Source organism: Staurois parvus, unplaced genomic scaffold (assembly GCF_062004578.1).
Source record: "Staurois parvus isolate SC_StPar_1 unplaced genomic scaffold, SC_StPar_1.0 ptg000365l, whole genome shotgun sequence".
NCBI lineage: Eukaryota > Metazoa > Chordata > Amphibia > Anura > Ranidae > Staurois > Staurois parvus.
Genome location: NW_028318161.1, coordinates 4714284 through 4738446, shown reverse-complemented (window position 1 = coordinate 4738446; position 24163 = coordinate 4714284). Strand labels below are relative to the sequence as shown.

The 24163-nt window shown below is 40.8% G+C and overlaps 1 protein-coding gene across 1 annotated transcript in view; it reads left to right on the top strand.

Annotated features, from left to right (window-relative positions):
• Nucleotides 1–24163, top strand: part of ABCB7 (ATP binding cassette subfamily B member 7) — a 210601-nt gene that overhangs the window by 85890 nt on the left and 100548 nt on the right. The window contains exon 5 of the mRNA XM_089685209.1: nucleotides 22270–22402. Coding sequence (XP_089541335.1) covers nucleotides 22270–22402 — 133 coding nt within the window. The remainder of the gene's footprint in view (nucleotides 1–22269; nucleotides 22403–24163) is intronic.

The window sequence follows — 24163 nt, the reverse complement described above, 5'->3', positions numbered from 1 at the left end:
AGAAACAGCCCTAAAGCATGATGTTGCCACCCCCATGCTTCACAGTAGGTATGGTGTTCTCTGGATGCAACTCAGCATTCTCTCTCCTCCAAACACGACGAGTTGTGTTTCTACCAAACAGTTCTATTTTGGTTCCATCTGACCATATGACATTCTCCCAATCCTCTTCTGGATCATCCAAATGCTCTCTAGAAAACTTCAGACGGGCCCGGACATGTACTGGCTTAAGCAGGGGGACACGTCTGGCACTGCAGGATCTGAGTCCCTGGCGGCGTAGTGTGTTGCTGATATTGTTACGTTGGTCCCAGCTCTCTGCAGGTCTTTCACTAGGTCCCCCCGTGTGGTCCTGGGATTTTTGCTTACCGTTCTTGTGATCATTTTGACCCCACGGGGTGAGATCTTGCGTGGAGCCCCAGATCGAGGGAGATTATCAGTGGTCTTGTATGTCTTCCATTTTCTAATTATTGCTCCCACAGTTGATTTGTTCACACCAAGCTGCTTGCCTATTGCCGGTTCAGTCTTCCCAGCCTGGTGCAGGTCTACAATTTTGTTTCTGGTGTCCTTTGACAGCTCTTTGGTCTTCACCATAGTGGAGTTTGGAGTGTGACTGTTTGAGGTTGTGGACAGGTGTCTTTTATACTGATAACAAGTTCAAACAGGTGCCATTGATACAGGTAATGAGTGCAGGACAGAGGAGCCTCTTAAAGAAGAAGGTACAGGTCTGTCAGAGCCAGAAATCTTGCTTGTTTGTAGGTGACCAAATACTTATTTTCCACCATAATTTGCAAATAAATTCTTTCCAAATCGGCCAATGTGATTATCTGTCTGGATTTGTTTTCTCATTTTGTCTCTCATAGTTGAGGTCTACCTATGATGCCAATTACAGGCCTCTCTCATCTTTTTAAGTGGGAGAACTTGCACAATTGGTGGCTGACTAAATACTTTTTTGCCCCACTGTGCATGTTTTTTTAACAACTGACATCGGCGGCTTGAAGGGGAAGGCCACACACCACTGATTAAAAACTGGGAACTGGGCAATGGAAAGCAAGGGAAGTGAAACCAAGCATCACTATAAACAAAAGGAGGTGAACAACAAGGACATAGGAAGCCAGGCCATGAAACCAAGCCTCACTATAGGCAGACACCATATCCGCACCATCTTGTGGCCCCAAAAATATAACGGTATGTAAGGGGCAAAAAAATAAAAAAAATAAACTTTCCCCTTTTTTTTCTTTTTCCAAAGGCATGCAGCTTTCCAGTGACCAGTATCCAGTTTGCATATTAGGAGAACATATTAATAAACATATACATTATATTAAACTATACATGTACAAACTACTGACATAAAACCAACATACATAATTTCTGATAAAGACCCAGCTAAACATAAAAAATAAAAACCAAATAATATTCACAGATGTTTTGAACATTAAAGTAGTTCTAAAGCCTGAAGGTTTTTTACCTTAAAACATTCTCTACATTAAGGTGAAAAACCTTCAGTGTGCTGCTCCCCAAAAAACCATTGCACAGAGCTAGTACATATAAACCTGTTTGGAAACTTTTTTTTTTTTAAAATACTAATCATTTTAGAATAAAAGGTAGCTCACACAGACATATCAGACATTTTGTGAGGGGTGACCATATTCTCTACATAAAGAAAAGAGTGTAATAAAAAAAAAAAAAAAAAAAAAGATAAAATCTAAGGGAATTGAGTGCCTTATTAAGACATTATTAAGAAAAGCTTTGACATTTCACTCCACATTCATCCCAAAGGAGGCGGACACTAGTAACTCATGAATCAGACGTTTTTCTAATCAGGATATCTCTCTCCTCATGGCACTACCCCTCCAGTGGGGAACATATTTGTAAATTCCCAAGGGAAGGGTTCCTGTGGGGTCTTTTTTTATAACAGGCGGCATAGTGCTTGGAAACACTATAACCCCTTTTAATGTTACCTGCATGTTTATCAAACCGAACACTCAGAAACCAGGTGGTGCTCCCTACATACTGCAAACTACAAGGGCATTACAGTAGGTAGATCATATTAGCAGAGGCACATATGATGAAGGACTTGATGGATGTCCAAGTGGTAGATGTGGATATAAAAGAACACACCTTTCTACATTGCAATTTGGTTTATTTGACTTGCCAAACATTACAAAAGGTGGTAGAGGTCATGCAAATTTCTCTGAATTCCCTGTATCATTCCTATCTTTAGCTACCAGAAGGTTATCTCTGTCAACACTTATGAAGATGTGAACTTTCAAAGTTCAAGTTCTCCTCCTTATACCTCTTCTTCACAAACCAATCTTTTTTTTTTTTTTTTGAAGCACCCCTGGGATAGTGACCGCTTATGCCATGCAATTTGGTATAAACTGTATCTGTAATCGTTTGTGTTCCTTTTTTTTTTTTAAAAAAAGTTACTTACTGGACCCTGTGATTCTGCAAGGTTCCATCTTGAGTGTGGGCATCTGAAGCCTGCTTGGATAACCTTCCAGCAAATGGTGTTGCTGGCTACGATTGCGCCTGCGCAGTGTGAAGGCGTGGTGCATGCCTTGTATTGAAGGTTGCCATAGCAATGTTGGCGCCTGTGGAAGTTCCTGCCCTGTTGCTATGACAACCCTCAATCATTGCAGAAACCCGGAAGAAAGCCACCCTTCCACACTTTTCTTTAGTTGCAGTACTATCGATGTGTATTAATCAATAGATTTACATTTATATCCACTGGGCACAACTCTACATTCATCTCCCACTATCTCTACAGATAAATATATAAATACTTCCGTTTAAAAATGGCCTTTATCTCGGCCTGCCGTCACATCATTTTTGGTTTGGAAATATCGCGATACTAGAGGAGGGGGATGCCCATTGATTCCTGGGATTGATGGCACATATATCCCAGAAACCAATGGATGGGCGGACATGACGTACCTCACCACGGCGAGGTACATAGGAAGTAAAGCACTTGAGGAGAAATTAAGGTATAAAAACGTTGAGAAAAAGACATGGGGACAAACTTCAAAATTCGGCTGGAACTTCTCTTTCAGTATATTAGCTTGAATGTTAAAATCTTCCATCTTAGAGCAAATACACCTAAGTCTTAAAAAATGGCTGCGTGGCACAGATTTTAGCCATGACTGGTGATGACAGATATTCATGGAAATAAAGGAATTTTGATCTTTAGAATTAAAGAATGTACTAGTAAAAAAAACTGTTATTTTACACACATATCTTGAGGTCAAGGATATGAATCTCCCTAGCACTGGCTTCGCGAGAGAGGAAATACCCCGATCATTAGTGGTCAAGTCCCCTTTAAATATGGCCAAGAAATCCAACTCTCTATACCACAGGAGGAGGATATAGTCTTATACCTAACTTATAGGAATGATTTTCCCCCATTGCAAATTTTGACCATTAAACCAAAAATAATTGTGAGCGGTGGCAAATTTTAACACATCTATAATGAACCTCCTTTGAACATCCAGTATATTGGTATCCTTTTTAAGATCATAATCCACAACTCTATAACCCAATCTGCGAGAAATGATGGTATGTGGGGAGGCCACATCTGCAGTATCCTTCCCTGTATTCTACCTCTCATAAGAAATTATTGGTATTGCTAGTATCTTTCAAATTTGAGGGCATCTTTCTCGCCAGGGGTTATAGATAATGATCAATATATTTCCAGATTCTGGCTGTTATAGAATCTATCCCGCTAATTATGGAACACCTCGGTGGATGAAAAAATTCCTTGTGGACCTCAGGAATTCAAGGGGACACGGGAATTAAAAAGCCTTTTATTTTTTTATCCAGAATATCTTCATTATAATCCCTATTAATTAACTTCTGTAATTCTTTTTTCTATGTGCCCATTAGATTACCCTTCAAAGGAACAAATGTTTCTTTATCAGAAGTAATTTGTATTGATTTCTGAAACAGTCTGCCTTATCCAAGACCACAATGCCACCACCCTTATTAACAGGCCTAATGACCAAATTTTTCCTTTCACATAATTGTTGTACACCTTTTCATAGAGTATGATTAATAGGAGCTATGATTAATAACAGGGCTTTTCACTTTCAGATTGTCTAGGTGTGAGGACCAAGTCCCTAAAAACACTGATAGATGGGGCTAAAGATCCTGGGGGGGGGGGGGGGGTTTGAACAGAGAGACGTTAGCTATACCAGAATTTACCCCCACAGGATCAATCCTCCTCTTATCTTTCACGGGATTGGTGAGAAGCTACCTCTTAATATTGAGTTTTCTAATATATTTCTGTGCATCCATAAATGTTTGGTATTTATTAAGCTCAGTGGGGGAACAAGCATTAATCCCTTGTCAAGGGTTTTTTTTTTGTTTGTTTTTTTAATTTTCCCTGGTCAAATGCACACTGCTTAAATTGAATATACTTTTCGCATTCACATCCTGTTTATTTTTTGACTGGAGTCTCTTCCCCCTCTGGTGCTCTTTGTTCTACACCTCATTTTCTTCCTTGGTTCACTCTAGGAAAACCCCAACAATTTTTTTTGGGGGGGGCCTGTCCCTAACTGGACCATCCTCCAGACCTCTCTTGGTTTGAATAATGGGGTGGGACATTATATTCCCAATCTGCCAGGGAAGAAATCGGAGAAATCCTGGCAAATGCGCCAATGCACAATATGGCCACGCTAATTTGCGCAAAAATGTGCGCATGCACATAGGCACACAACACGTAGTGTGGCATCTACGTGCGTATCTGCACACGCAAAACTCGATAGTTGCTGGCACCCAGTGGCCTTTATAAGGACTGCAGCTCCTCTCAGTAATTACTGCATTTTCGTCAGTCTTCTGTTCCTGTGCGAGTTACTCTGCCTGATTATCAGTTACCGACCTGGCTTGACTGCGACCTCCTCTTGCTTCTCTCCTGGCTCTAAGCCCCACTACTTGGATCTGCTCCTGTCTATTCCTAATTGATGTCCTGTGTATGGCTTGCTCCTGACTACGCCTTTGCCTCTGTTCCTGATTTGTACCCTGTGTTTGACCCCTGGCTGTGGCTTCTGACTATTCTTCCTGCTCTGCACATCTGTCAAGGTCAGCCAGTCTTCCGGGGAGACATCTGCTGTATCCTCCCTGCTCCCTGTCCAGGGGTGTCGTCTCTTCTGGAACCACCCGGAAAAACACATCATTGGCAACCTGTGCTTCTTTGGAGATTGCACCTTCTGTTACCACCTTCAGGGATGCTATGCATGTAGCCGTAAGGGGAGACCTCTTGTCATCTCAGCCTCCGGTCAGGTACATGACACAATCTCTTGTATGAGCATAATCTTAGTCCTCCTCATCCCAATCCTCAAGGGTAAAAAAAATCTATTTTGTGTTGAGATTTCCATCTCAGGTTAACAAGCTCTCCTATATGGTGAATTAGTAACCTCTTTTCTCTTAGATCCCATATATTTCCTGTTAGGGACCTATAAGATTTTTTCCTTCCATCAGGGGATGAAGGTCTGAACTGTTCACGTGAGACCCTTCCCCCTCTCTTAACCAGGTTTCCATTATCTATCTTCTTAACTTGGGTTTTTCTCTTCCTCTTTTCCTGTAAGATAGTGGCACGTCTATTTCTTCTTTAGTTTGCCAACTGAAAACGGTACCAGATCTGTAGTCTGCTACATCCCTGTTATATTTTTCCTTTTCTTGCTTTTTGCTCATACCATTATTTTTCTAAAATACTTTTCAAATTGGTGAAGTACCTAAAATATTCCTCATAAGGTGATAGCTTCTCCTTCAATTCTCCATTTTCTACTGTATATCCATCTGGGTTATTTTTTATTTTTCTTTTGTATCAGGAATTGCAGGAAGCCAATCCCAGCAAATTATTGCACCAGTGATCAGTGTGGAGAGCAGGTCTTGAGCATGTTACTTATTACATCCTAAATATGGGTGTAACAGGTGACATGCTCCAGAAGGTGAACTTATCCTTTAACTGGGCTATTACATGTGGGAGGCAGCAATGTCTGTCTGACAGCAGTAATCATTGCTACAAACTGGGAGATGTCCTTCACAGCTCAATCACTGTGCTGGGAGATCACTCTCAGAACAGAAACTCGCATGGCATTTTGTGCGTTTAGAGTAGGAAGTAAGGGGAGATGATTCATCTGCCCTCAGCAAAAATGGCCACTGTGAGATGAATGTTGAGGAAAAGAAAACTAAGGTAATCTTCTATAAAGTATCTGTTTGTAGATTGCCATTACTTACATTTCTTAAGCCTAGTGTACACAGGCCGAATGTTGGGCGGCATTGGCCTGTTAAGTAGAAAACGTCTAACATTTGGCCCATGTGTACGACAGCCAGTCCAACACAAGGGGTATGACCAAAAATAGGGCTGCCAATCGGCTCCTGATCAGTGTTCTCAGCCAATGTTGATTAAATGAGGTTTAAACAGTTTTTTGTATCAGAATGAAAGTACTCATTTTTTTTTTATCTTAATTTAGTAGAATTATGACTTGAATAGGCTGTATTATGTATTTTAAACTAAAAAATGTTGGTACTGGCACAGTGGTGGTAGTACTGTAATAATGGTCTACCAAATTATGATCAATTTTTCATATTAAACTAAAATGACTCCTCTACTCAAAGCTGCACTTCAGTCACCAAATAAAATACTTTTGCTTGTCCTGCCTGTGCCCCTTTTTAAAGATATCTGTTAATAATAGTGAACAACACTATTTGAGGTCACATGGCCAATGCGTTATTCTTTCCACATTCTTCTTTGTAGGTGAATGGGAAACACAGGGACCACATATCACGTAAGACATTCAGTCTTGTGTGCATAAATAGAAAACAGAGGACTGCACTCAGCATGCACTGTGCTAGAGCAAATAAGTATTTAATTTGAAATTAGAGTTCCACTATAAACCTCAGTTTAGATGTTCGATCTTCCTCTCATCAACTTTACTTTTAAATGTTATTTCAGACTTGGCAGCAAAATGAAAAAAGGGTGTTGTATACAAAAAGAAAATATATTTTGTCATACATAGCTAGACTACAAAAACACAAATACTGGTGTTTCTTGGACTCATCATTTCCATTTAAAATTGTGTGCTTGTTATGTTGCACATCTAAAAGTGTTCTTAGAATTATCTTACAAAACCTAATTATGCCTGGCTAATCGAAGATTTTCTTAAGAGTTTGTCATTATTTATTTTCTCCTGTTTCCCCTCTTTTATATATCTCACATTCTAGTATAAATTGAATTGCATGTGTGCATTTTTTTGTTTTGCCTTAAGCGGGAGTTTGCATGGCATTAGCCCTCCATCCACAAAGCATTTAATTTAAAACGTAAACCACACAGTTTTGCTCACACATCTCTGCCTCTTTCAGCCTAATCCGCTCCTTGCGATATTAATGAATTTCAAATCAAGGCAAATTTTGCTGATGAGAATAAATCCTCACTTGATTATGAATGAAATGGAATGGTACTTGGCCTTATATATATTCATGTTTTACCCTCAGGGAATCCGCTGCACTGAAATCCTGGATGTCGGCTTTAGATGTTATTAAAATGTGTGCGGGATACTTAGGAATATTCCTGTTGAAAGACTGTTATCTAAAGGATATGTTGAAGGGAAGGGGCACAATTGATATTACTTGCTAAAAGGATATTCTTCTCCTTAACTTACACATTTATACCCACTTTCTGTTTCTGTAAAATGTCAGGTTTATGGCTCCATGGTGGGATTTTGAATTGGAGGGACAAGCAATAGAGCCATATCTCCATAACTGAAAACCACTAACACTATTTCCTTTAATGATAATCACACTCCAGGATATTCTATTACAATGAATCCTGCTTTCATATTTATTCAAATATATCTTCATTTTGTTAGCCATCTTGGTTAAAACGTTTAATTAAATGTAACCATAATCACCATTTTGACAATATTGGTGATGATCCTAAAGTCTATGCTGTCGGCTATTACAGACATACCTAAGCAGCTTTTTTAAGTGTTGGATTATTTTTTTTTTTATATTTTTAATACTATTTCAGGTGAAGACAACAAAATACCCCAAAGAGTGGGCACAGTTGGTTACTGCTAATGACAAAACATGGGAACTGGTGAAAAAGAGAAAAAATCTATTTTGATATTTATTAATCAATAAGTTTATTTACTCAAAAATTACTTAAAAACCACCAGTGTGAAGTGCAAACATTAATTGGCTTGAAAATTGTTGTTTACAAAAGCACTTAACAATGGACAGACAGACAAGACAGAAAATATCATGTAAACGTATGGATGCCCAAATGAAGTCATGCTTGGGATTATACTGCAGTATTTGCCACATGCATTAATGTAAAGCCCTAACTAGGTATTTCCCATGCATGGATTCTTAAGAATCTAACATGGCCATTGCTACATGACTGCCTTAAATGCAGCTTAAAGACAATAGTTCAATCATAAATATTGGTTTTGCCCTCATCTAGATAGCATGGCTCAGGAGAAATAACTGTCAGTCCCAATGATAGTAGGATGCAGTATATTCCTCCAACAGTCGGTGGCCTTCTCCTCTGTGAACTAATGTCCTTGTATAGGATGAAACATTGCGGGGGGAGAGAGGGACATAAAAAATCCAGTGCATTGACTAGCACGTATATAGCAGTTGACACAGGGCAGCAGCAACAGAGCGCTAGTGAGCCCTAAAGCATTGGGGGCTATCGCAGTTATAATTAAAAGTCTGTCCTGGACCTATAGTATCAGGGGAAATAGGGTAGTCATCTCTCCATGCTTTTCCTCCTATAACTTAGGTAGGGGAAGTTTGTACATTACCACTTTCGCGGCCCATGCGTGTGGCCCTTCTTGGTATGCAACTCAGCTGACTTCTACCTTCTGAGGAGGAAAAGATTCACCAATGCTTTATCACTCAAACTGCATCTCTCAAATCAATCTCTTATCCCTCACAAATTCCGCCAAGCCGCTGTCAAAGTTAGGATTCCCAAACTGTAAGATGGCATCACGTGACGTTGCATGTGACATCAACACGTTTCGCTAGGAAGTAGCATAGCTTCGTCTGTAGCTTTTGTTGTCTTTGTAAAGTTGTGACGGTTACGATTACAACACCTAAGCAAGGTGCAGGTGTACTGGTAAAATAATGTATGATTTTCTAATTAACCTTGAACTTTTTCTTTGATACTATTTCAGGTAAGTAGGTAGGTAGATGACCAGGTGATTTTCCGTACTGTAATAGAGAAAACTTATGTCCACTATTATTCTGACGGGTTCCAGGATCACAAGAGTGTCTGAAATTCTTTGCCAGGTATAGATATATGTATTTTTTTCACCAATATAGTTTGAGGTATACAAAATGGTACAAGTGTGACTGGCACAATCAAAACAGCAATGAACAAAATACCATAATCAGTACAGTGTGTTTGGTCAACAAACACCATACTTCGTAAGATGTATCACAGGAGTCTACCCATGCCTTCCAAATTTTGTCAAATTTCCTGGAGCAATTGCGACTTTCATAAGAGAGTTAGATATATGTATTTAACTGTGTATGATGCGATTTGCCTAAAGTGAAACTACACTGTGTCTGACCAGCCCAAACCAAAGCGCTATTCAATTTGTCAGTATTTAAAACTAACTTCCCTATCTATGTCTCCATGCTTCACTTTTAAAAACTCCCCCTACCATTTCTGGCCTTAGCCATCTTGAGTAAGGGCAGATGATTAATGTAGCAATTACTTTCTGGAATCCATCTGCCCTTATCTCAGGCACACAGGCAGGAAGGTGTGCTTAGCGGAGAAAACCTTCTTCCCCTCCTGAAGACTCCTGGGATGTATGAAATAATTTGCCTAGGCATGGAAACTAGGAAGGAACTAAAGAAATGTAAAAAAAGTTTAAAACATGTATTATACTTTCCTTTCTATTTACTAATGCTAGCAGCATGAGGATTCCAAAAAGTCAGTTTTAATTGAGATATTGAAGTTCTACTTTAAAGTTCAGCTTTAAATCCCAGTCACAATTTCGCATTCTAAGTCTAGGGTTCCTTGGAAAGAAGAATGTAAATACCTCTCCTGCTTGCAAAGCCAAAGTCAATGAAGGGAAATTGCTGCCTGAAGACTCTTTAGAATAAAACACTTCTAAGGCTGTTCATTTCCTGGTCCTCAACGGTGCTCCGTGGTTCCATTTGCCTGTTTCTGTATCACCACTATGTCTTTTAGTGAAGTAAAGGTCAGTGGGAAGACCTCTGGAGACTTTCTTTGTGCATGGCATGACCTTTTGAATTCTTTTACACTTTTAACCATCTTCTAGTTCTAAAACATCAATGGGCATTAGAGGCTCTGGCATTTGACAGTTGAATGATAGAGGGCAGGGAGAACTCAGGCCTGACCATATGTACAGCCAAGGCTTAAGATCCGAGGATACTCTAAAGGGACACAGGGATCAATATGAAAACACAGGTTCTTGAAGGTCTCCAAGGCATCATAGTTAATTTAGAATTATTAAAGTGACACTAAAGCTTCTGGGTTTTTTTTTTTTTTAATAACCATGTCTATACTTACCTGCTCTGTGCAGTGATTTTGCACAGAGCAGCCTGATCCTCTTCATTTTGGGTCCCTGCCAGCACTTCTGGCTCCCCCCCCCCCCCAATCAGTGCCCCCTAGGGAAAGCAGCTTGCCCTGGATGCACCACTAAGTGCTCATCCCCGAGCCACTGCTCTATGCGTCTATAAAGCACAGAGAGCCGCAACTCGGCCCCGCCCCACGCTCCCTCCTCATTGACTCACTGGCTGTGATTAACTGCAGTGGGAGCCAGTGGACTCCCACTGCTGTCTCAGCCAATGAGGAGGAAGAGTCCACAAACAGCAGAGGCTGTCGAACGCTGCTGGATTGGAGTGGGCTCAGGTAAGGATTGGGGGGGGGGGGGCTGGGGATGCTGCTGCTGCACACAGAAATTTTTTTTTACCTTCATGTATAGAATACATGAAGGTAAAAAAAAGAACTTGAGCCTTTAGAACCACTTTAAAGGATATATTAACCTTCTGAACATGTTGCATGTAACAACTCTATTTAAAGTGTAACCTGTAATGTGTTCAGCATCTTCCCCCGATCTCCCCCTTCCTTGTGACAGCCAGCGGGGGTTCTTCCCTCTGCACCCGCTGTCGCATTTTAAAAATAGTGCGGCTGTGTGGGGCTCTACCTGCACAACCGCATCATTCATTCACAGGAATCACAGGAAGTCCTGTCTACCACCACGTCAGATGGCTTGTAGTCCATGAACTACCAGGGTGCTGATCAGCGTCCTAGTGGTTCACTGACACTTCCTACAGCCTAATAACTGTCTGCCCATCCTATGGTACGGGCAGACAGGTGTCAGCAGTGTTTGAAGGATCCTTACATTGCACCTGTGATCCACTGATGGCAGGTGCAATGCTTTGTAGTCTCCAAGGTAAAAAAAAAAATAAATGCACTTTTTTTTTTACCTGCAAAATCATGTGCATTCAGATTTTTTTTTTTTTTTTATAACAAAAGGTGAACCTAGCCTTTAAAGGCCACAGCAAGTTTGCTTGAAGCTTCACAGTCAAGGGTGGAAAACATCAGCATACCTTTTATAAAGTGTACTAATGGGCAATATTGTGGCACAGATCAAGACAAAGGGAAGGTGGTTGAAGTTGTCACAAAAGTGGCCAGTATACTGTGTCCAACATAAGGCACTATACTATAAAATTAAAGCTGGCAGCATACGTTAGGGTCAGTTCACTTAGCTTAGTTATTTGATCTCATAACTATTGTGTCCAGAAAATGTTCAGTGGGCTGTTAGGTGTGAAATATTATACAGTATCTTAATCATACAGTATAGGACATGTTATAGTATTTACATACTATGTGTCATATGCTGGCCACATTCAGGCGATTGACAAAAACTTTGCAGGAGCCACCCTTATGGGCACATTTAAATAACCCCACCCCCTTTTTTAATGACCCTTCTATCAAGATCTGACTACATACTGCCTGTGGCTAACTTTCCTGATTGGGTACCCTTGGTGTCTACCTTTGGGTCTGTACCTAGACCCCACTGTGTGTGGGGATGGCCAGGAATGTTTGCTTTCTGTACTAGATCCTGCATTAGGAACTCACCTTGGCATGTTGAATGTAGATATCCGCAGCGTGCTATACAGGTCCAGACCCATTGGCTATCCCTGTGGTTCTCAGACCCTAAAGACCCCTTTGGGAAGGGTAAGTACACCATGAATGGTGAAACACGCACCTTTTATAGGTACAACAACATGGATAAGGTAAGAAAGATTTCCCCTGTACTGTAGACCAGTTCTTAATACCAGAACCCTTAGCTTAGTATTCAAGCAGATGCTCTAATTCATTTTATTGTGCTAGTCCCCTTTGTACTTTTTTCAAATGCTTCAGTACTATAGATTTTTTCACAATCTAAAATTGTCTGTTTTTGCCCATCCAGATGTTGTTTCCAGTTGTGATCCAGTCGCAACATGTCTTCTGACCGGCGCATATCCGCAGCCATATCTGCACAAAACAAGCGTAGCATGTTCACTACACTTCTGCCGCTTAATAGCGCCTGGGATATAGCATACACTATATTGCCAAAAGTATTGGGACACCCCTCCAAATCATTGCATATCATCTCCTTGGCCACAGTTGTATACAATCAAGCACCTACGCATACAGATTGCTTCTACAAGCATTTGTGAAAGAATGGGACGCTCTCAGGAGCTCAGTGAATTCACGTTTGATACCATGATAGGTTACCACCTGTGGAATAAGTCCATTCGTGAAATTTCCTTGCTTCTAAATATTTCACGGGCAACTGTTAGTGGTATTATAACAAAGTGGCAGCAACAGCAACTCGGCCACAAAGTGGTAGGCCACGTAAAGTGACAGAGCGGGGTCAGCGCATGCTGAAGCACACAGTGCGCATAAGTTGCCAACTGTCTGCAGAGTCAATAGCTAAAGACCTCCAAAATGTGTGTAGTCTCCAGATTAGCACAACAGGGAGCTTCATGGAATGGGTTTCCATAGCCGAGCAGCTGCATCCAAACCTTACATCACCAAGTGCAATGCAAAGCATCAGATGCAGTGGTGTACACCGCGACTGGACTCTAGAGCAGTTGAGACGTGTTCTCTGGAGTGACGAATCATGCTTCTCTATCTGGCAATCCAATGGATATGTCTGGGTTTGGCAGTTGCCTAGAGAATGGTACTTGCCTGACTGCATTGTGCCAAGTGTAAAGTTTGGTGGAGGGGGGATTATGGTGTGGGGTGGTTATTCAGGGGTTGGGCTTGGCCCCTTAGTTCCAGTGAAAGGAACTCATAAGGCATCAGCATTCCAAAACATTTTGGACAGTTTCATGCTTCCAACTTGTGGGAACAGTTTGGGGATGGCCCCTTCCTGTTCCAACATGACTGCACACCAGTTCACAGAGCAAGGTCCATAAAGACATGGATGAGTGAGTTTAGGGTGGAGGAACTTGACTGGCCTGAAGAGTCCTTACCTCAACCCGATAGAACACTTTTGAGATGAATTAGAGCGGAGACTGTGAGCCAGGCCTTTTCGTCCAACATCAGTGCCTGACCTTACAAATGCACTTCTGGAAGAATGATCAAACATTCCCATAGACACACTCCTAAACCTTGTGGACAGCCTTCCCAGAAGAGTTGAAGCTGTTATAGCTGCAAAGGGTAGACCAACTCAATATTGAACACTACGGATGACTGGGATGTCATTTTAAGTTCATGTGCATGTTAAGGCAGGCGTCCAAATACTTTTGGCAATATAGTGCATCTTTACCTGCACACGTGCAAACCACCTTTCCGTATGCATTACATGAATTGCCCCACTGAGGATCCCCTCGCTTCAGCTATGGTGGATCACAGGCACAAGGGAACTAGGGAAAAAAAGAGCTATATAACGTGCTGTCAATGGAATACAGGAAACACAGAACACTGCACAGGGTGATAGCTGCTCAGTTGTCCTGGAGCAATAAACTACTATGACAATGCTCTTTTCCTCTGACTCTACCTTCCTCTCAGGTGCACATGTGGCCTACCTGAAAAAAGAAGTTTTGTGTCTAAATCCTTCTGAAAACTTTCTTCCCTCCTAGAACCTTGTCTAACAGGGACCAAAAATGCTACACTCCCCCCCATTCTCCCTGTTTCTGAATCAGAAAAGGAATTTTGAAACCTTATGGAAGAAATTGAGGACAGTGATGGGGATAATCACATTGTTGTGGAAGCTACAGAGTATTTTATAACCCCTGCATTTTATGAGTCACATATTATTGGCATCTCACAGATGCTTTCTGCTGTTGACACTCTGATGCAGTGCTTACTAGCCTTTGCCTACCAGCACCTGATTCTCGACAGAAAAAACAAGCCCCTATGGGTACTGAATGGCTGGCTAAATCAAAAATTACTTTTCCTATTCTTATACAAATGAAATGTGTAGCTGCTGACATTTAACATAAGGACACTTACCTGTTCAGGGATGATATCCTCACCCGAGTCAATTCTTCATCCAGCTTTGGATGCAGGTGCCAGCATCTTAAGTAAGGAAAACCGGCAGTGAAGCCTGTACAGTTTCACAGCCGTTTTCCTACTGCACATGTGCTTTGTGAATGGTCCCACAGTGTTCTGGGACCTGTGAAGAGTCCCAGAGGTCTGCGGGGGAAGGAGGCGGGTGCCGAACATTAAGCTCTGTTTGCTGCGGCACATCTGACTCGACCCCACCCCCTTCCCCCCCGAAAAAGTGCCAAATGTGGCAGTGGGGGGGTTGGGAAATGCAAACAAACGGAACTTCCATTTTTGGGTGATGCTCTGCTTTAAGCATTTTGCTGAAATGTATCCTATAGAAAAGTAATTCAAACAAAAAAATTACTGTTCCATGATGTGCCCTCTTTCAAGGATGCTGGGTACTTGTAATCCCTCTTAAATGCCTGTTTTGCATTTGCAGGTCTGTTTTCCAGACTATCATCAATGTGGCAAAACGAATGAATAGAGCAGTGTTTTTCAACCTTTTTTGTGCAAAGGCACACTTTTTTCATGAAAAAAATCACGAGGCACACCACCATTAGAAAATGTTAAAAAAAATTATCATCCCCCCATAGTAATTAATCCCCCATATAGTAATTCATCCCCCATAGTAATTCATCCCCCATATAGTAATTCATCCCCCATAGTAATTCATCCCCCCTATAGTAATTCATCCCCCCTATAGTAATTCATCCCCCATAGTAATTCATCCCCCATAGTAATTCATCCCCCATATAGTAATTCATCCCCCATAGTAATTCATCCCCCATATTAATTCATCCCCCATATTAAGTCCCCAAGCCCCCCCTGTGTCAATTCACTTACCTTTGCTCCGCGCGTTCCTCTCGCCGTTCCGGTGTAGCATGAAAATCTGTCCCCTATGAGGATCTGTCCCCCTCGACGTATCTGCGCATGTGCCAGTTTCAGGCATTAGCAGCCGATTGGCGATCTCCGGCACATGCGCAGATACGTCGAGGGGGACAGATCATCCTGACAGTATCAGGCTCCGCGGGCCGGATTAAAAGGTCCGCCGGGCCGTAGTTTGCCCATTGCTGTTCTAATGATTGGTCTATTTGTGAGCCGAGGCCACATGTTACGGATGAAATTGCAATTTTTCCCACGGCACACCAGACAATATCTCACGGCACACTAGTGTGCCGCGGCACAGTGGTTGAAAAACGCTGGAATAGAGAACATGAACCTTGTTTTCTAAGAACATTTGCAGCTGATGCCTTCAGGTTAATTGCTTTGTGTAGATGCTCTAGAAAATCTGATTTGCCGAATCTAGACTGTTGCTTTTCTATGCAAACATGTCGAAATGTAGAATTGTATGGCTTAAAGCTCGATCTGCTGAGGCTGCCTGTTAGAGACGTCTCCTACGCATGCCTTTAGATGATGAACACTTTTTGGGGGAATCCTTTGATAAGTTTATCAAGGAAATCACTAGGGGAAAGGCAATCCTTCCCCATAAGAAAAAGTCTACTACTCCTATGGCTGTTACCCCAACTTATGGAAAGGGACCTTTTCCTCCTTTCCAGATGGCAACTTCAAAACCAAAGTTCACAAATTTTTGTCACAAGCCCTGGGCCTCTAAGCCCACCAAGCCAACACAGAAGCGCTGCTCGCAATAAAGGAATACCCCCATTCCTCAGAGTGGGGTTACATCTGAGACATTCCAGACCTCTGGGTCAAATTTGTCATGTCAAAGGGGTACAAAATAGAAATTCTATCACTGCCCCATCTCCATTTCTCATCCTGCAATCTGCCAGTATCGGCTCAAAAGCAAGCAGATCTACTGGCTGCCTTACACCAGCTTCATTCTTAAGCGACGGTTGTACCAGTTGCCTTGGAGGAAGGGTTTAACAGTTTTTATTCAAACCTATTCACAGCCTCTGTTCTGTCTCTCCAATCTAAGCATTGAAAGTGTGATCTCTGTAACTTACAGTTGTGATGAGATAACGATAACTCCAATCTCAGTTGGATATCACAGTCAGTGACTCAATCAAGATGATATCTTGTAGATCTTGTGAAGTGTATTCCATAAACTGACAACTCTTACAACAATGAACATTCGATAGGTCAAAAGATTATAATGTGTCCTGCTTCATGACATGAGGCTAAAGCTGCAATGCATTTCTGGGAAAAGGGGTGGGCTATTTATACAGCAAGAACTAACCAAAGGAAAAGGAGGAGCAGAGACAAAATATAGAATACACTTAAAGGCATATAACAGTCAATATGACAGTCATGTGAAATACAGATTTTTGTATGTAACACAATTCTAGCTGGAATCAACAAGATCTCTCAATTCTCTGACAAGTGGAATTTCTTACATCAATAGACATACAGTACAATATGCCTATCTACATATTACCATCTTCCCTCCACATTAATGCTTTCTGCGTTTACTGTGGGTGATCAACATTTCCAATCTACTGAAGGACTGCTCTGCCACAACATGGTAAAAAAAAGGCCCTTTAGGTTCCTTCAAACCTGCAGCTGTTTAATCAACTTTTCAAAGCCATTTAGGGTCCCACACATAAACCCACCAACCCATATTCAAAAATTACAACTCACTGTGCTTTGCATGAAGGTTCTGGGTATAGTTTCATTCCTGAATTCTCACAGCATGGAACAAATCTATTCTCTGGACCATCTTATGCTTCTGTCCAGCCAGACAAAGATCTCCCTGGCATGGTGGAACTCCGAGCATACCCTGGAGCTGGGGAAGTCTTTTTTGTCTATGCTGTGAAAGGTGCTGATAACGAATGTCAACCTAACTGATTGGAGGGACTTTAAACTCCCTGATTGTCCAGGCAACCAGACCCCTGGTGGAGTTGAGACTCCTTATACACATTCCTTCAGAGCCATGCAGCGGCGTGATCTGTCACCGGCCGTGTACCTTGGACACGGCCGATGACAGATCTGAGTACCGGTACCATGTGACCTGCTGTGACCAATCACAGCAGGTCACATGACAGTTGTATACAGTGGATGGCTTCATTCATGCCATCCAATGTATACTAGTGTGTCTAGCTGTGATTGGTCACAGCGATCACATGCACAAGCTGGGCCAATCACAGCCCAGCTGTGTCATGTGATTAGCCGTGGCCAAATCACAGCTAAGTACATAAAAAAAAAACCTGAATGAATCAATGTCATTCAGGTAAATGCTTGCTTAAAGTAATTCTTTGCTAAATGCAAATTGTGTATAAAAAAAAAAATACTAATCACTTCCCCAAAGTAGTACAATGTTACTATGGTAACATTGTACTACTTTGGCATAGTGAAATATGAAAAAAAAAAATCTTTAAAAAAAAAAGAAAATGTAATAAAAAATTAAAAATAATAAATGTAAATTATTTTTTTTTAATTATATATTTTTTCATACTGTCACCAGTCAGTGTCCATGATCACCGCCATGCCAGTTATATGATGACGCTGTACTGCACTGGTGACAGTATGTAAAAAGAAAATAGTGAATTTTTTTTTAATTTTCCGAAAAATTATGACAAAAAAAATACAACTTCAAAAAACTCGTCATAACTCTTATAAAGTACGTCGGACTGTCTACTTTGCAAAAAGGGGTCATTTGGGGGATATCTGTACTGTTCTGACATTATTGGACCTCAAGAAATTAGATTGGCCCTCAGTACTTCAGGATTGATCAATTTTCAGATCTATACCATAGTTTGTGAACTCTATAGCTTTGCTACAAACTAAATAATACATCCTAATATGGGTTATTTTCACCAAAGACATGTAGCAGAATACATCTTGGCCTAAATTTATGAAGAAGAACTATTTATTTGCAAACTTGTATAACAGAAACAAAGAAAAACGTGTTTTTTTTTTTGTTTTGTTTTTTTTTAAATGTTCAGTCTTTTTTTGTTAATTTAGCAAAACATAAAAATCCCAGTGGTGATTAAATACCACCAAAAGAAAGCTCTAGTTGTGTGAAGAAAATGCTAAAATTTTAGTTTGGGTACAGTGTTGCATGACCGCGCAATTGTCATTCAAAGTGTGAGAGTGCTGAAACCTGAAAAATGGCCTGGGCAGGAAGGGGCTAAAAGTTCCTGGTATTGAAATGGTTAAGTATGCTGGGAAATACATTTTGTTTTCTTTGCTGGTGTGAAAAACTTTCATGCGGACCTTGTTCTCAAAGCTAGTTTTAAATTGGGGCGATAGCTTTTTTTTTTTTTTTTTTTTGTTTAGCCTGATGAGCTATGCCTTCCCTCAGTTAAAGATTCTTCCAGGGTACTTCTGTGCAAGATGTAAAAAGGTTCTGGTTATCCTCATCACACTGAATTGACGTAGAAGGACGTGGTACACAGACATACTCAGGGTCCTGATGGATGAGTACTGGCATATGATCCCCTATTTTACTCTGTTTCTCAATCACTTGCTTTAACAAACATGGCTGTTAAAACTCTGGTCTTGAAGGATAGGAACATATCTGATTCATTCATACCCACCTTGTTCAAAACTAGGAAATCTACCTTCACACTTGGAAAGTGATCTTCGTTTGGTGTGAGGAAAAAACACACTCCCAGAGAATACTCTGTTGCTTGTACACTGGCCTTTCCTCAGTCTGGTCTCTACTGGCTCTTGGCCTTGAGCATCCTCCTGTGTCACCTGGGATATGGACCTGGTGCTCTAAATACTCCAGAGACACCTCGCTTTGAGCCAATTAGAGATATGTCCCCTTGGAAGATCTCACATGTGAGGTTGCCTTCTTAATGGCTATTACATCCTTTAGGCATGTTTTTGAGCTGGCAGCCTTTTCTTATATTACACAGGCACAAGGTGGACCACCTTTTCTACCCAAGGTAGTCACTTCCTGCTACTTTAATGATGATATTGTCCTTCCCTTTATCCTGCCCCAAAACATGGCATAGAAATTTCCTTAAAGCAAATCTTCACTCTCTCAATCAACATTTCCTTTTTTTTTAATCCATATGATGCTAGCATTAGTATATACTGTAGATAGGAATATATATATCATATTTACTTGTATTAAAATACTATGCCTGGGCCTGGAAACTAGGTTTTCAGGCTTAAGCAAATGATGTCAAACATCCCAGGAGTCTTCAGGAGGGGAGAAGGGGCTTTCTCAGCCAAGCACACCCTCCTAACTGAATGCCTGAGCTGTGTGTTGGGGGAGGGGGGGGATTCCATGTAGTACATTGTATGTGAATCATCTGCCAGTACTGAAGATGGCCATGTCCAGAAATTCAAGGCGGTGTTTTTCAAAGTGATATTTCAGTAAAATAAAGATAGGAGACATGGATGGATAGGTGAGTATGCCTGTAAAAGTGAATTAAAAAATAACCTTTTTGGTTTGTGGTGCTCGGATGCAGTGTAGTTCCGCTTTATACTGCCAGGATGTTGTCAGAACTGTCAGCCAAAATCCATTTTTGTCCTCTTTTCAGGCCCTCAAAAGGGCCATCCTGCCTCTCACTCCATCATTGCCAGGTGGATCAGATAACTTATTTCTAAGGATTATGCTCTTAAGGAATGGGTTCCCCATTTCCCTATAATTCCACCAGGTCTGTTGGTGTCTCTTGTTTCAACATATGCTTTACAGATTTGCAAGGCTGCCCAAACCTCTGTTCACACATTTTCTAGGTTCTGTCAGGTGGATGTTCAGGCCTTGACTTATGCAAGCTTTCAGCCACAAGGTACTTCAAGCTCTCATCTAATCGTTGGCTCAGGTTATTACCCTTATTTGTCTGTGTGCTGTTGGCAGTTCTGTTTGCCTTGTTGTCCAACCCATTGCTTGGCAACGTCCCATTTTCAATGAATACAAGTCCTATACTGTACAATTTAAGATAAAGGGAAATTTGATTTACTTAATTCCTTATCTTGAAATACAGTACAAGATCCTCCCTTTTATTTATTGTGGTCACTCTGAAGTCTCACAGAGTGGGTGCGGTTATTGTGAGATCTTGAATTTAGGGGTGATCCCCCAAAATTTTTGTCAGTATCCAGTCAACTAAAGATAGCCTGCATGTAACCCATGATCTATGAATACGTGTGTCCTGTACTGTATTCCAAGATGAGGAATTCCCTTGTTCCACAAAAAAATGGAACTGTTGAAATCCTTAAATGCTTATCGATCATTCTATCTCATAAAGTGGGTTTTTTTTTATTATCACCTCATTCAGGTCCATTTTTTACTCCTCTCTGTAGACAGGTCATTGAACCTCAATTATCACCAGCCGTATGTCTGTGCTTTAATCTTTGTAAATTGACTGTTACAGTCATAAATCTAGAAAAAATTACATAATGTGCATGTAGTAAATTCTGCTGATCATACAGTGAGATGAAAAAAGTTTTTGAATAAAAGAAAGCAAATAACTTTTGGTAAGAAAAATATTCTGTGCATTTTGTGAATTGAGGATGTTCATGCACTTTTATGTTTGGAGTGCTTTGGAAAAGCAAACTTGCTGTCATTTTTCTATTCATTCTGTATGTTATTGGGTAGCTTAAAGCTAAGTTGTAAATGAAAGCCGTCTCCTTCCCACAAACATCCTGCAGATTCATGATATTAAAAACTGAGAGGCTCTGTTCGTGACAGGTCATATCACCAGGTGCTAGTTAGTGGCTCTGTCTTATCTCAAATTTTCCTGTTGGACTTACTTTGCCACGTGACAGGCCAATGTCGAAGCTCAGATGAGTATCTTAAGTCTCCATGAACCATTTATCAATGTGAAGGCGCAAGATGGTAGGGGTTATGGTTGTTGTAAACCCTATTTAAGACTGGATTTAAACCTGTGGGTAGTAACCAATATCCATGCATGTTATGTTGAGGGGCACACCGGAACCTGTAATATCTCATACCATGTCAGTGTACTTCAGCAGACATTGTAATACGCGTAAACAAGTGTAAATTGGCTCATCACAGCATGTAAAAATGCACTCTGACACTTGTAGCGATGCACTTTGAAGCTGAGATTAGGAAACTAGGCATCGTGTACCCTAACAGTGCAGGGGGGGCCTTACTTTCATGCTTATTAAAGTTTAGGGAAAGGTGAAAAGGCAGTATTGCTTGCTTAACACCCAAACTGGAGCTTTTTCTCCTGAGTGCTACAGGCTGTGGGTGGCCCCTTGGCTTATTCATATGCAGTTCTAGGCTGTTAATCCAGCATTGCATGTGAAAGAAGCAGGTTTGCGACCTCATCCCAGAGCACCCTAGAGAGGAGACAGCAAGGGTCCAGTCGCACTGACTGAGGGAGCCTGCTAGAGTGGAGAGTGTGGTACTTCTGATTTCAGCATGGTTGGGGGTGGCGCACTGCAAGGGTACATTTTGCCTAATTCCCAGAGTTCAGATTTAGGTGTGCTACAATGCAAACTCATAGCTGTGAACCCCAAGCACCCAGCTTTAAAGTGATAGCATGTATGTCACTAATATGTTATGGTTATTTAAGTACGTTTTTATGATTTTTTTTTTTTTATCATTTAAAGGTTTGACGTTTTTTAAATGGGTGACAGCAATTATCTGTCCTGGGTTTACATGACCTCCACAGATTCAAACCATATTAATTTATTACATAATATAATGGGTTAATACAACACAATTCTCATTTCTTACACTGACAATTTGTACTTTTTTTTTTTTTTTTTTTAATCCAATTTTGTGTAAAAATATAAACATTTAACAAATACTGAAAAATTCATGTTAAGCCCTTTATTCTTTCTCTTCATGGACCGCTAATACTTTTGTTTCTTTGCAGGCTATGAATATTGTGGTGCCCTTCATGTTTAAATTTGCAGTTGACAATCTGAATGAGGTATCTGGGAATGTACTGAATCTAGCAGATGCACCAAACACTGTGGCAACTATAGCAACAGCTGTTTTGATTGGATGTAAGTACTAGTAAGATTAACACATTTGCACATATATATTGAAGAATCTTACCAAACACAGATAATTTAGTATTGAGTTGGACTTGCCAATAAAAGTGAACCTGTGCTTTGCTCATGCAGGAAAAAAAAAGTTCACTTTGCCACTGGCTTTTTCAGCTGTACATACTTTCCTCTCCTTCATTCCCCACTGCAACTATGTTCAGATGCAGGTCATTACACTCAGAGCTTACTCAGTGGCCTAGGCTGCATGCAGCAACTCAAACATTACAGCCACAACTACTAGACTATTCCTTTGTCTACTGTCTGCTGAAATTGTGAAATTTGACACTTGAATAAAAGGAGTTGGGTTTAACTTGGAGAATGGCAGGACTGAAGGGCCACTATTTGGTTAATGCACATAATGATGGTATGCAATATGAATTCCCTTTTTAATTTTACTTGCATTTAAACTGGCAAAAGTGATTGTGACAGGGGTTACAATCTTCCTCCCCACCCACTCTGTCTGCCTGGTACTGGTAGAATTGATTTACACAATGATGGCCATGGAGGAGAGAGCTCCTGCACTGCATTTGAGGTCTTACTACTTTTAAGGAATTTGAGGGAACACGTTCAGTTTTGTTTCTATGGTTGCTAATGCAAATATTTCCAATTTATATTACCAGCCTTTCTCAACCTTATTACCTTAGAGGAAACCCCAAAAAAAGTTTGATTTCAAGGGGACCCTAGAAAATAGTCTTTTGATATACAGCTTACATAACAGTGTGATCAATAAGTTGTAGGTACAAATTAGTGTAAATATATAAAAATACACTTCCTCTTAACAAAACACCACATTGGACTATGAACCATTGCAAAATCCACTCCACATTTGTGTTTAGTGCAAAAGATGCATTGCCGATATATAGCTATGATGCTTGACTTTCAGAAATGTACTGCTAAATTTCAGGAGGAATTTCAGACAAAATGTTCAGATCTTTATTGTACGGTACAGGACACAGGAATCGATTCATAGACTATGGATTATATGCCACTACCTTCAGGTGACTGGACACTAGCTTTAGGCTTGCTGGGCCCACACCATAGTGTCCCTGGGGCTAGCCTGTGTTGTTTGTTTCAGGCACTGGATCTTACATTCTGTGCTTACCTTGGCACATGTTGCAACAAGTGTAGTGTCATCACATGCCTGATAAATGGGTCCTGCATGGCCCTGAAGCAATACATCTCTTTGCTGTGAAGTTATCACTTTATTAAACTTTTTTGATGCTATTTGAAGAGGCATGGTGTGCTGGTGATATATTCTGCACAATAAAGGTTCATTCCCTCTTACAGAGGCAATGGAGTAGTCTACTGACACTCACCTTGGAAAAGTGATGTTTAAAACCTTCTCTCTCTTTACCTTTTCCAGGAAACAAACAATTATTATTACTTCTTTCTCTTGTTCTTGTTCATTTCCAGTCACTTAGCAAAAGAACAATAATTTCTTAAAACCATTCTCACCTTACCGTTATAATGGATGTTTACATCCTTTCCTACTCAGGAAAGATTTCAGAGCTTACTAACTTCTACATACCAACTCCTGTCCTTGAAGACTTACAATACCACATTACACAAGATGCATTGGTATAAACTGTTTTAGTAGTCATGCTTCCACGATGTCTCCTCTGACACAGCGATTAGTCTACTGCAGGGGTCTTGAAGCAAAATTTACGGAGGTCCCGTCAGCAAAATTTTCTTCCAGCAGAGGTCCGAATGTCGTTAGCG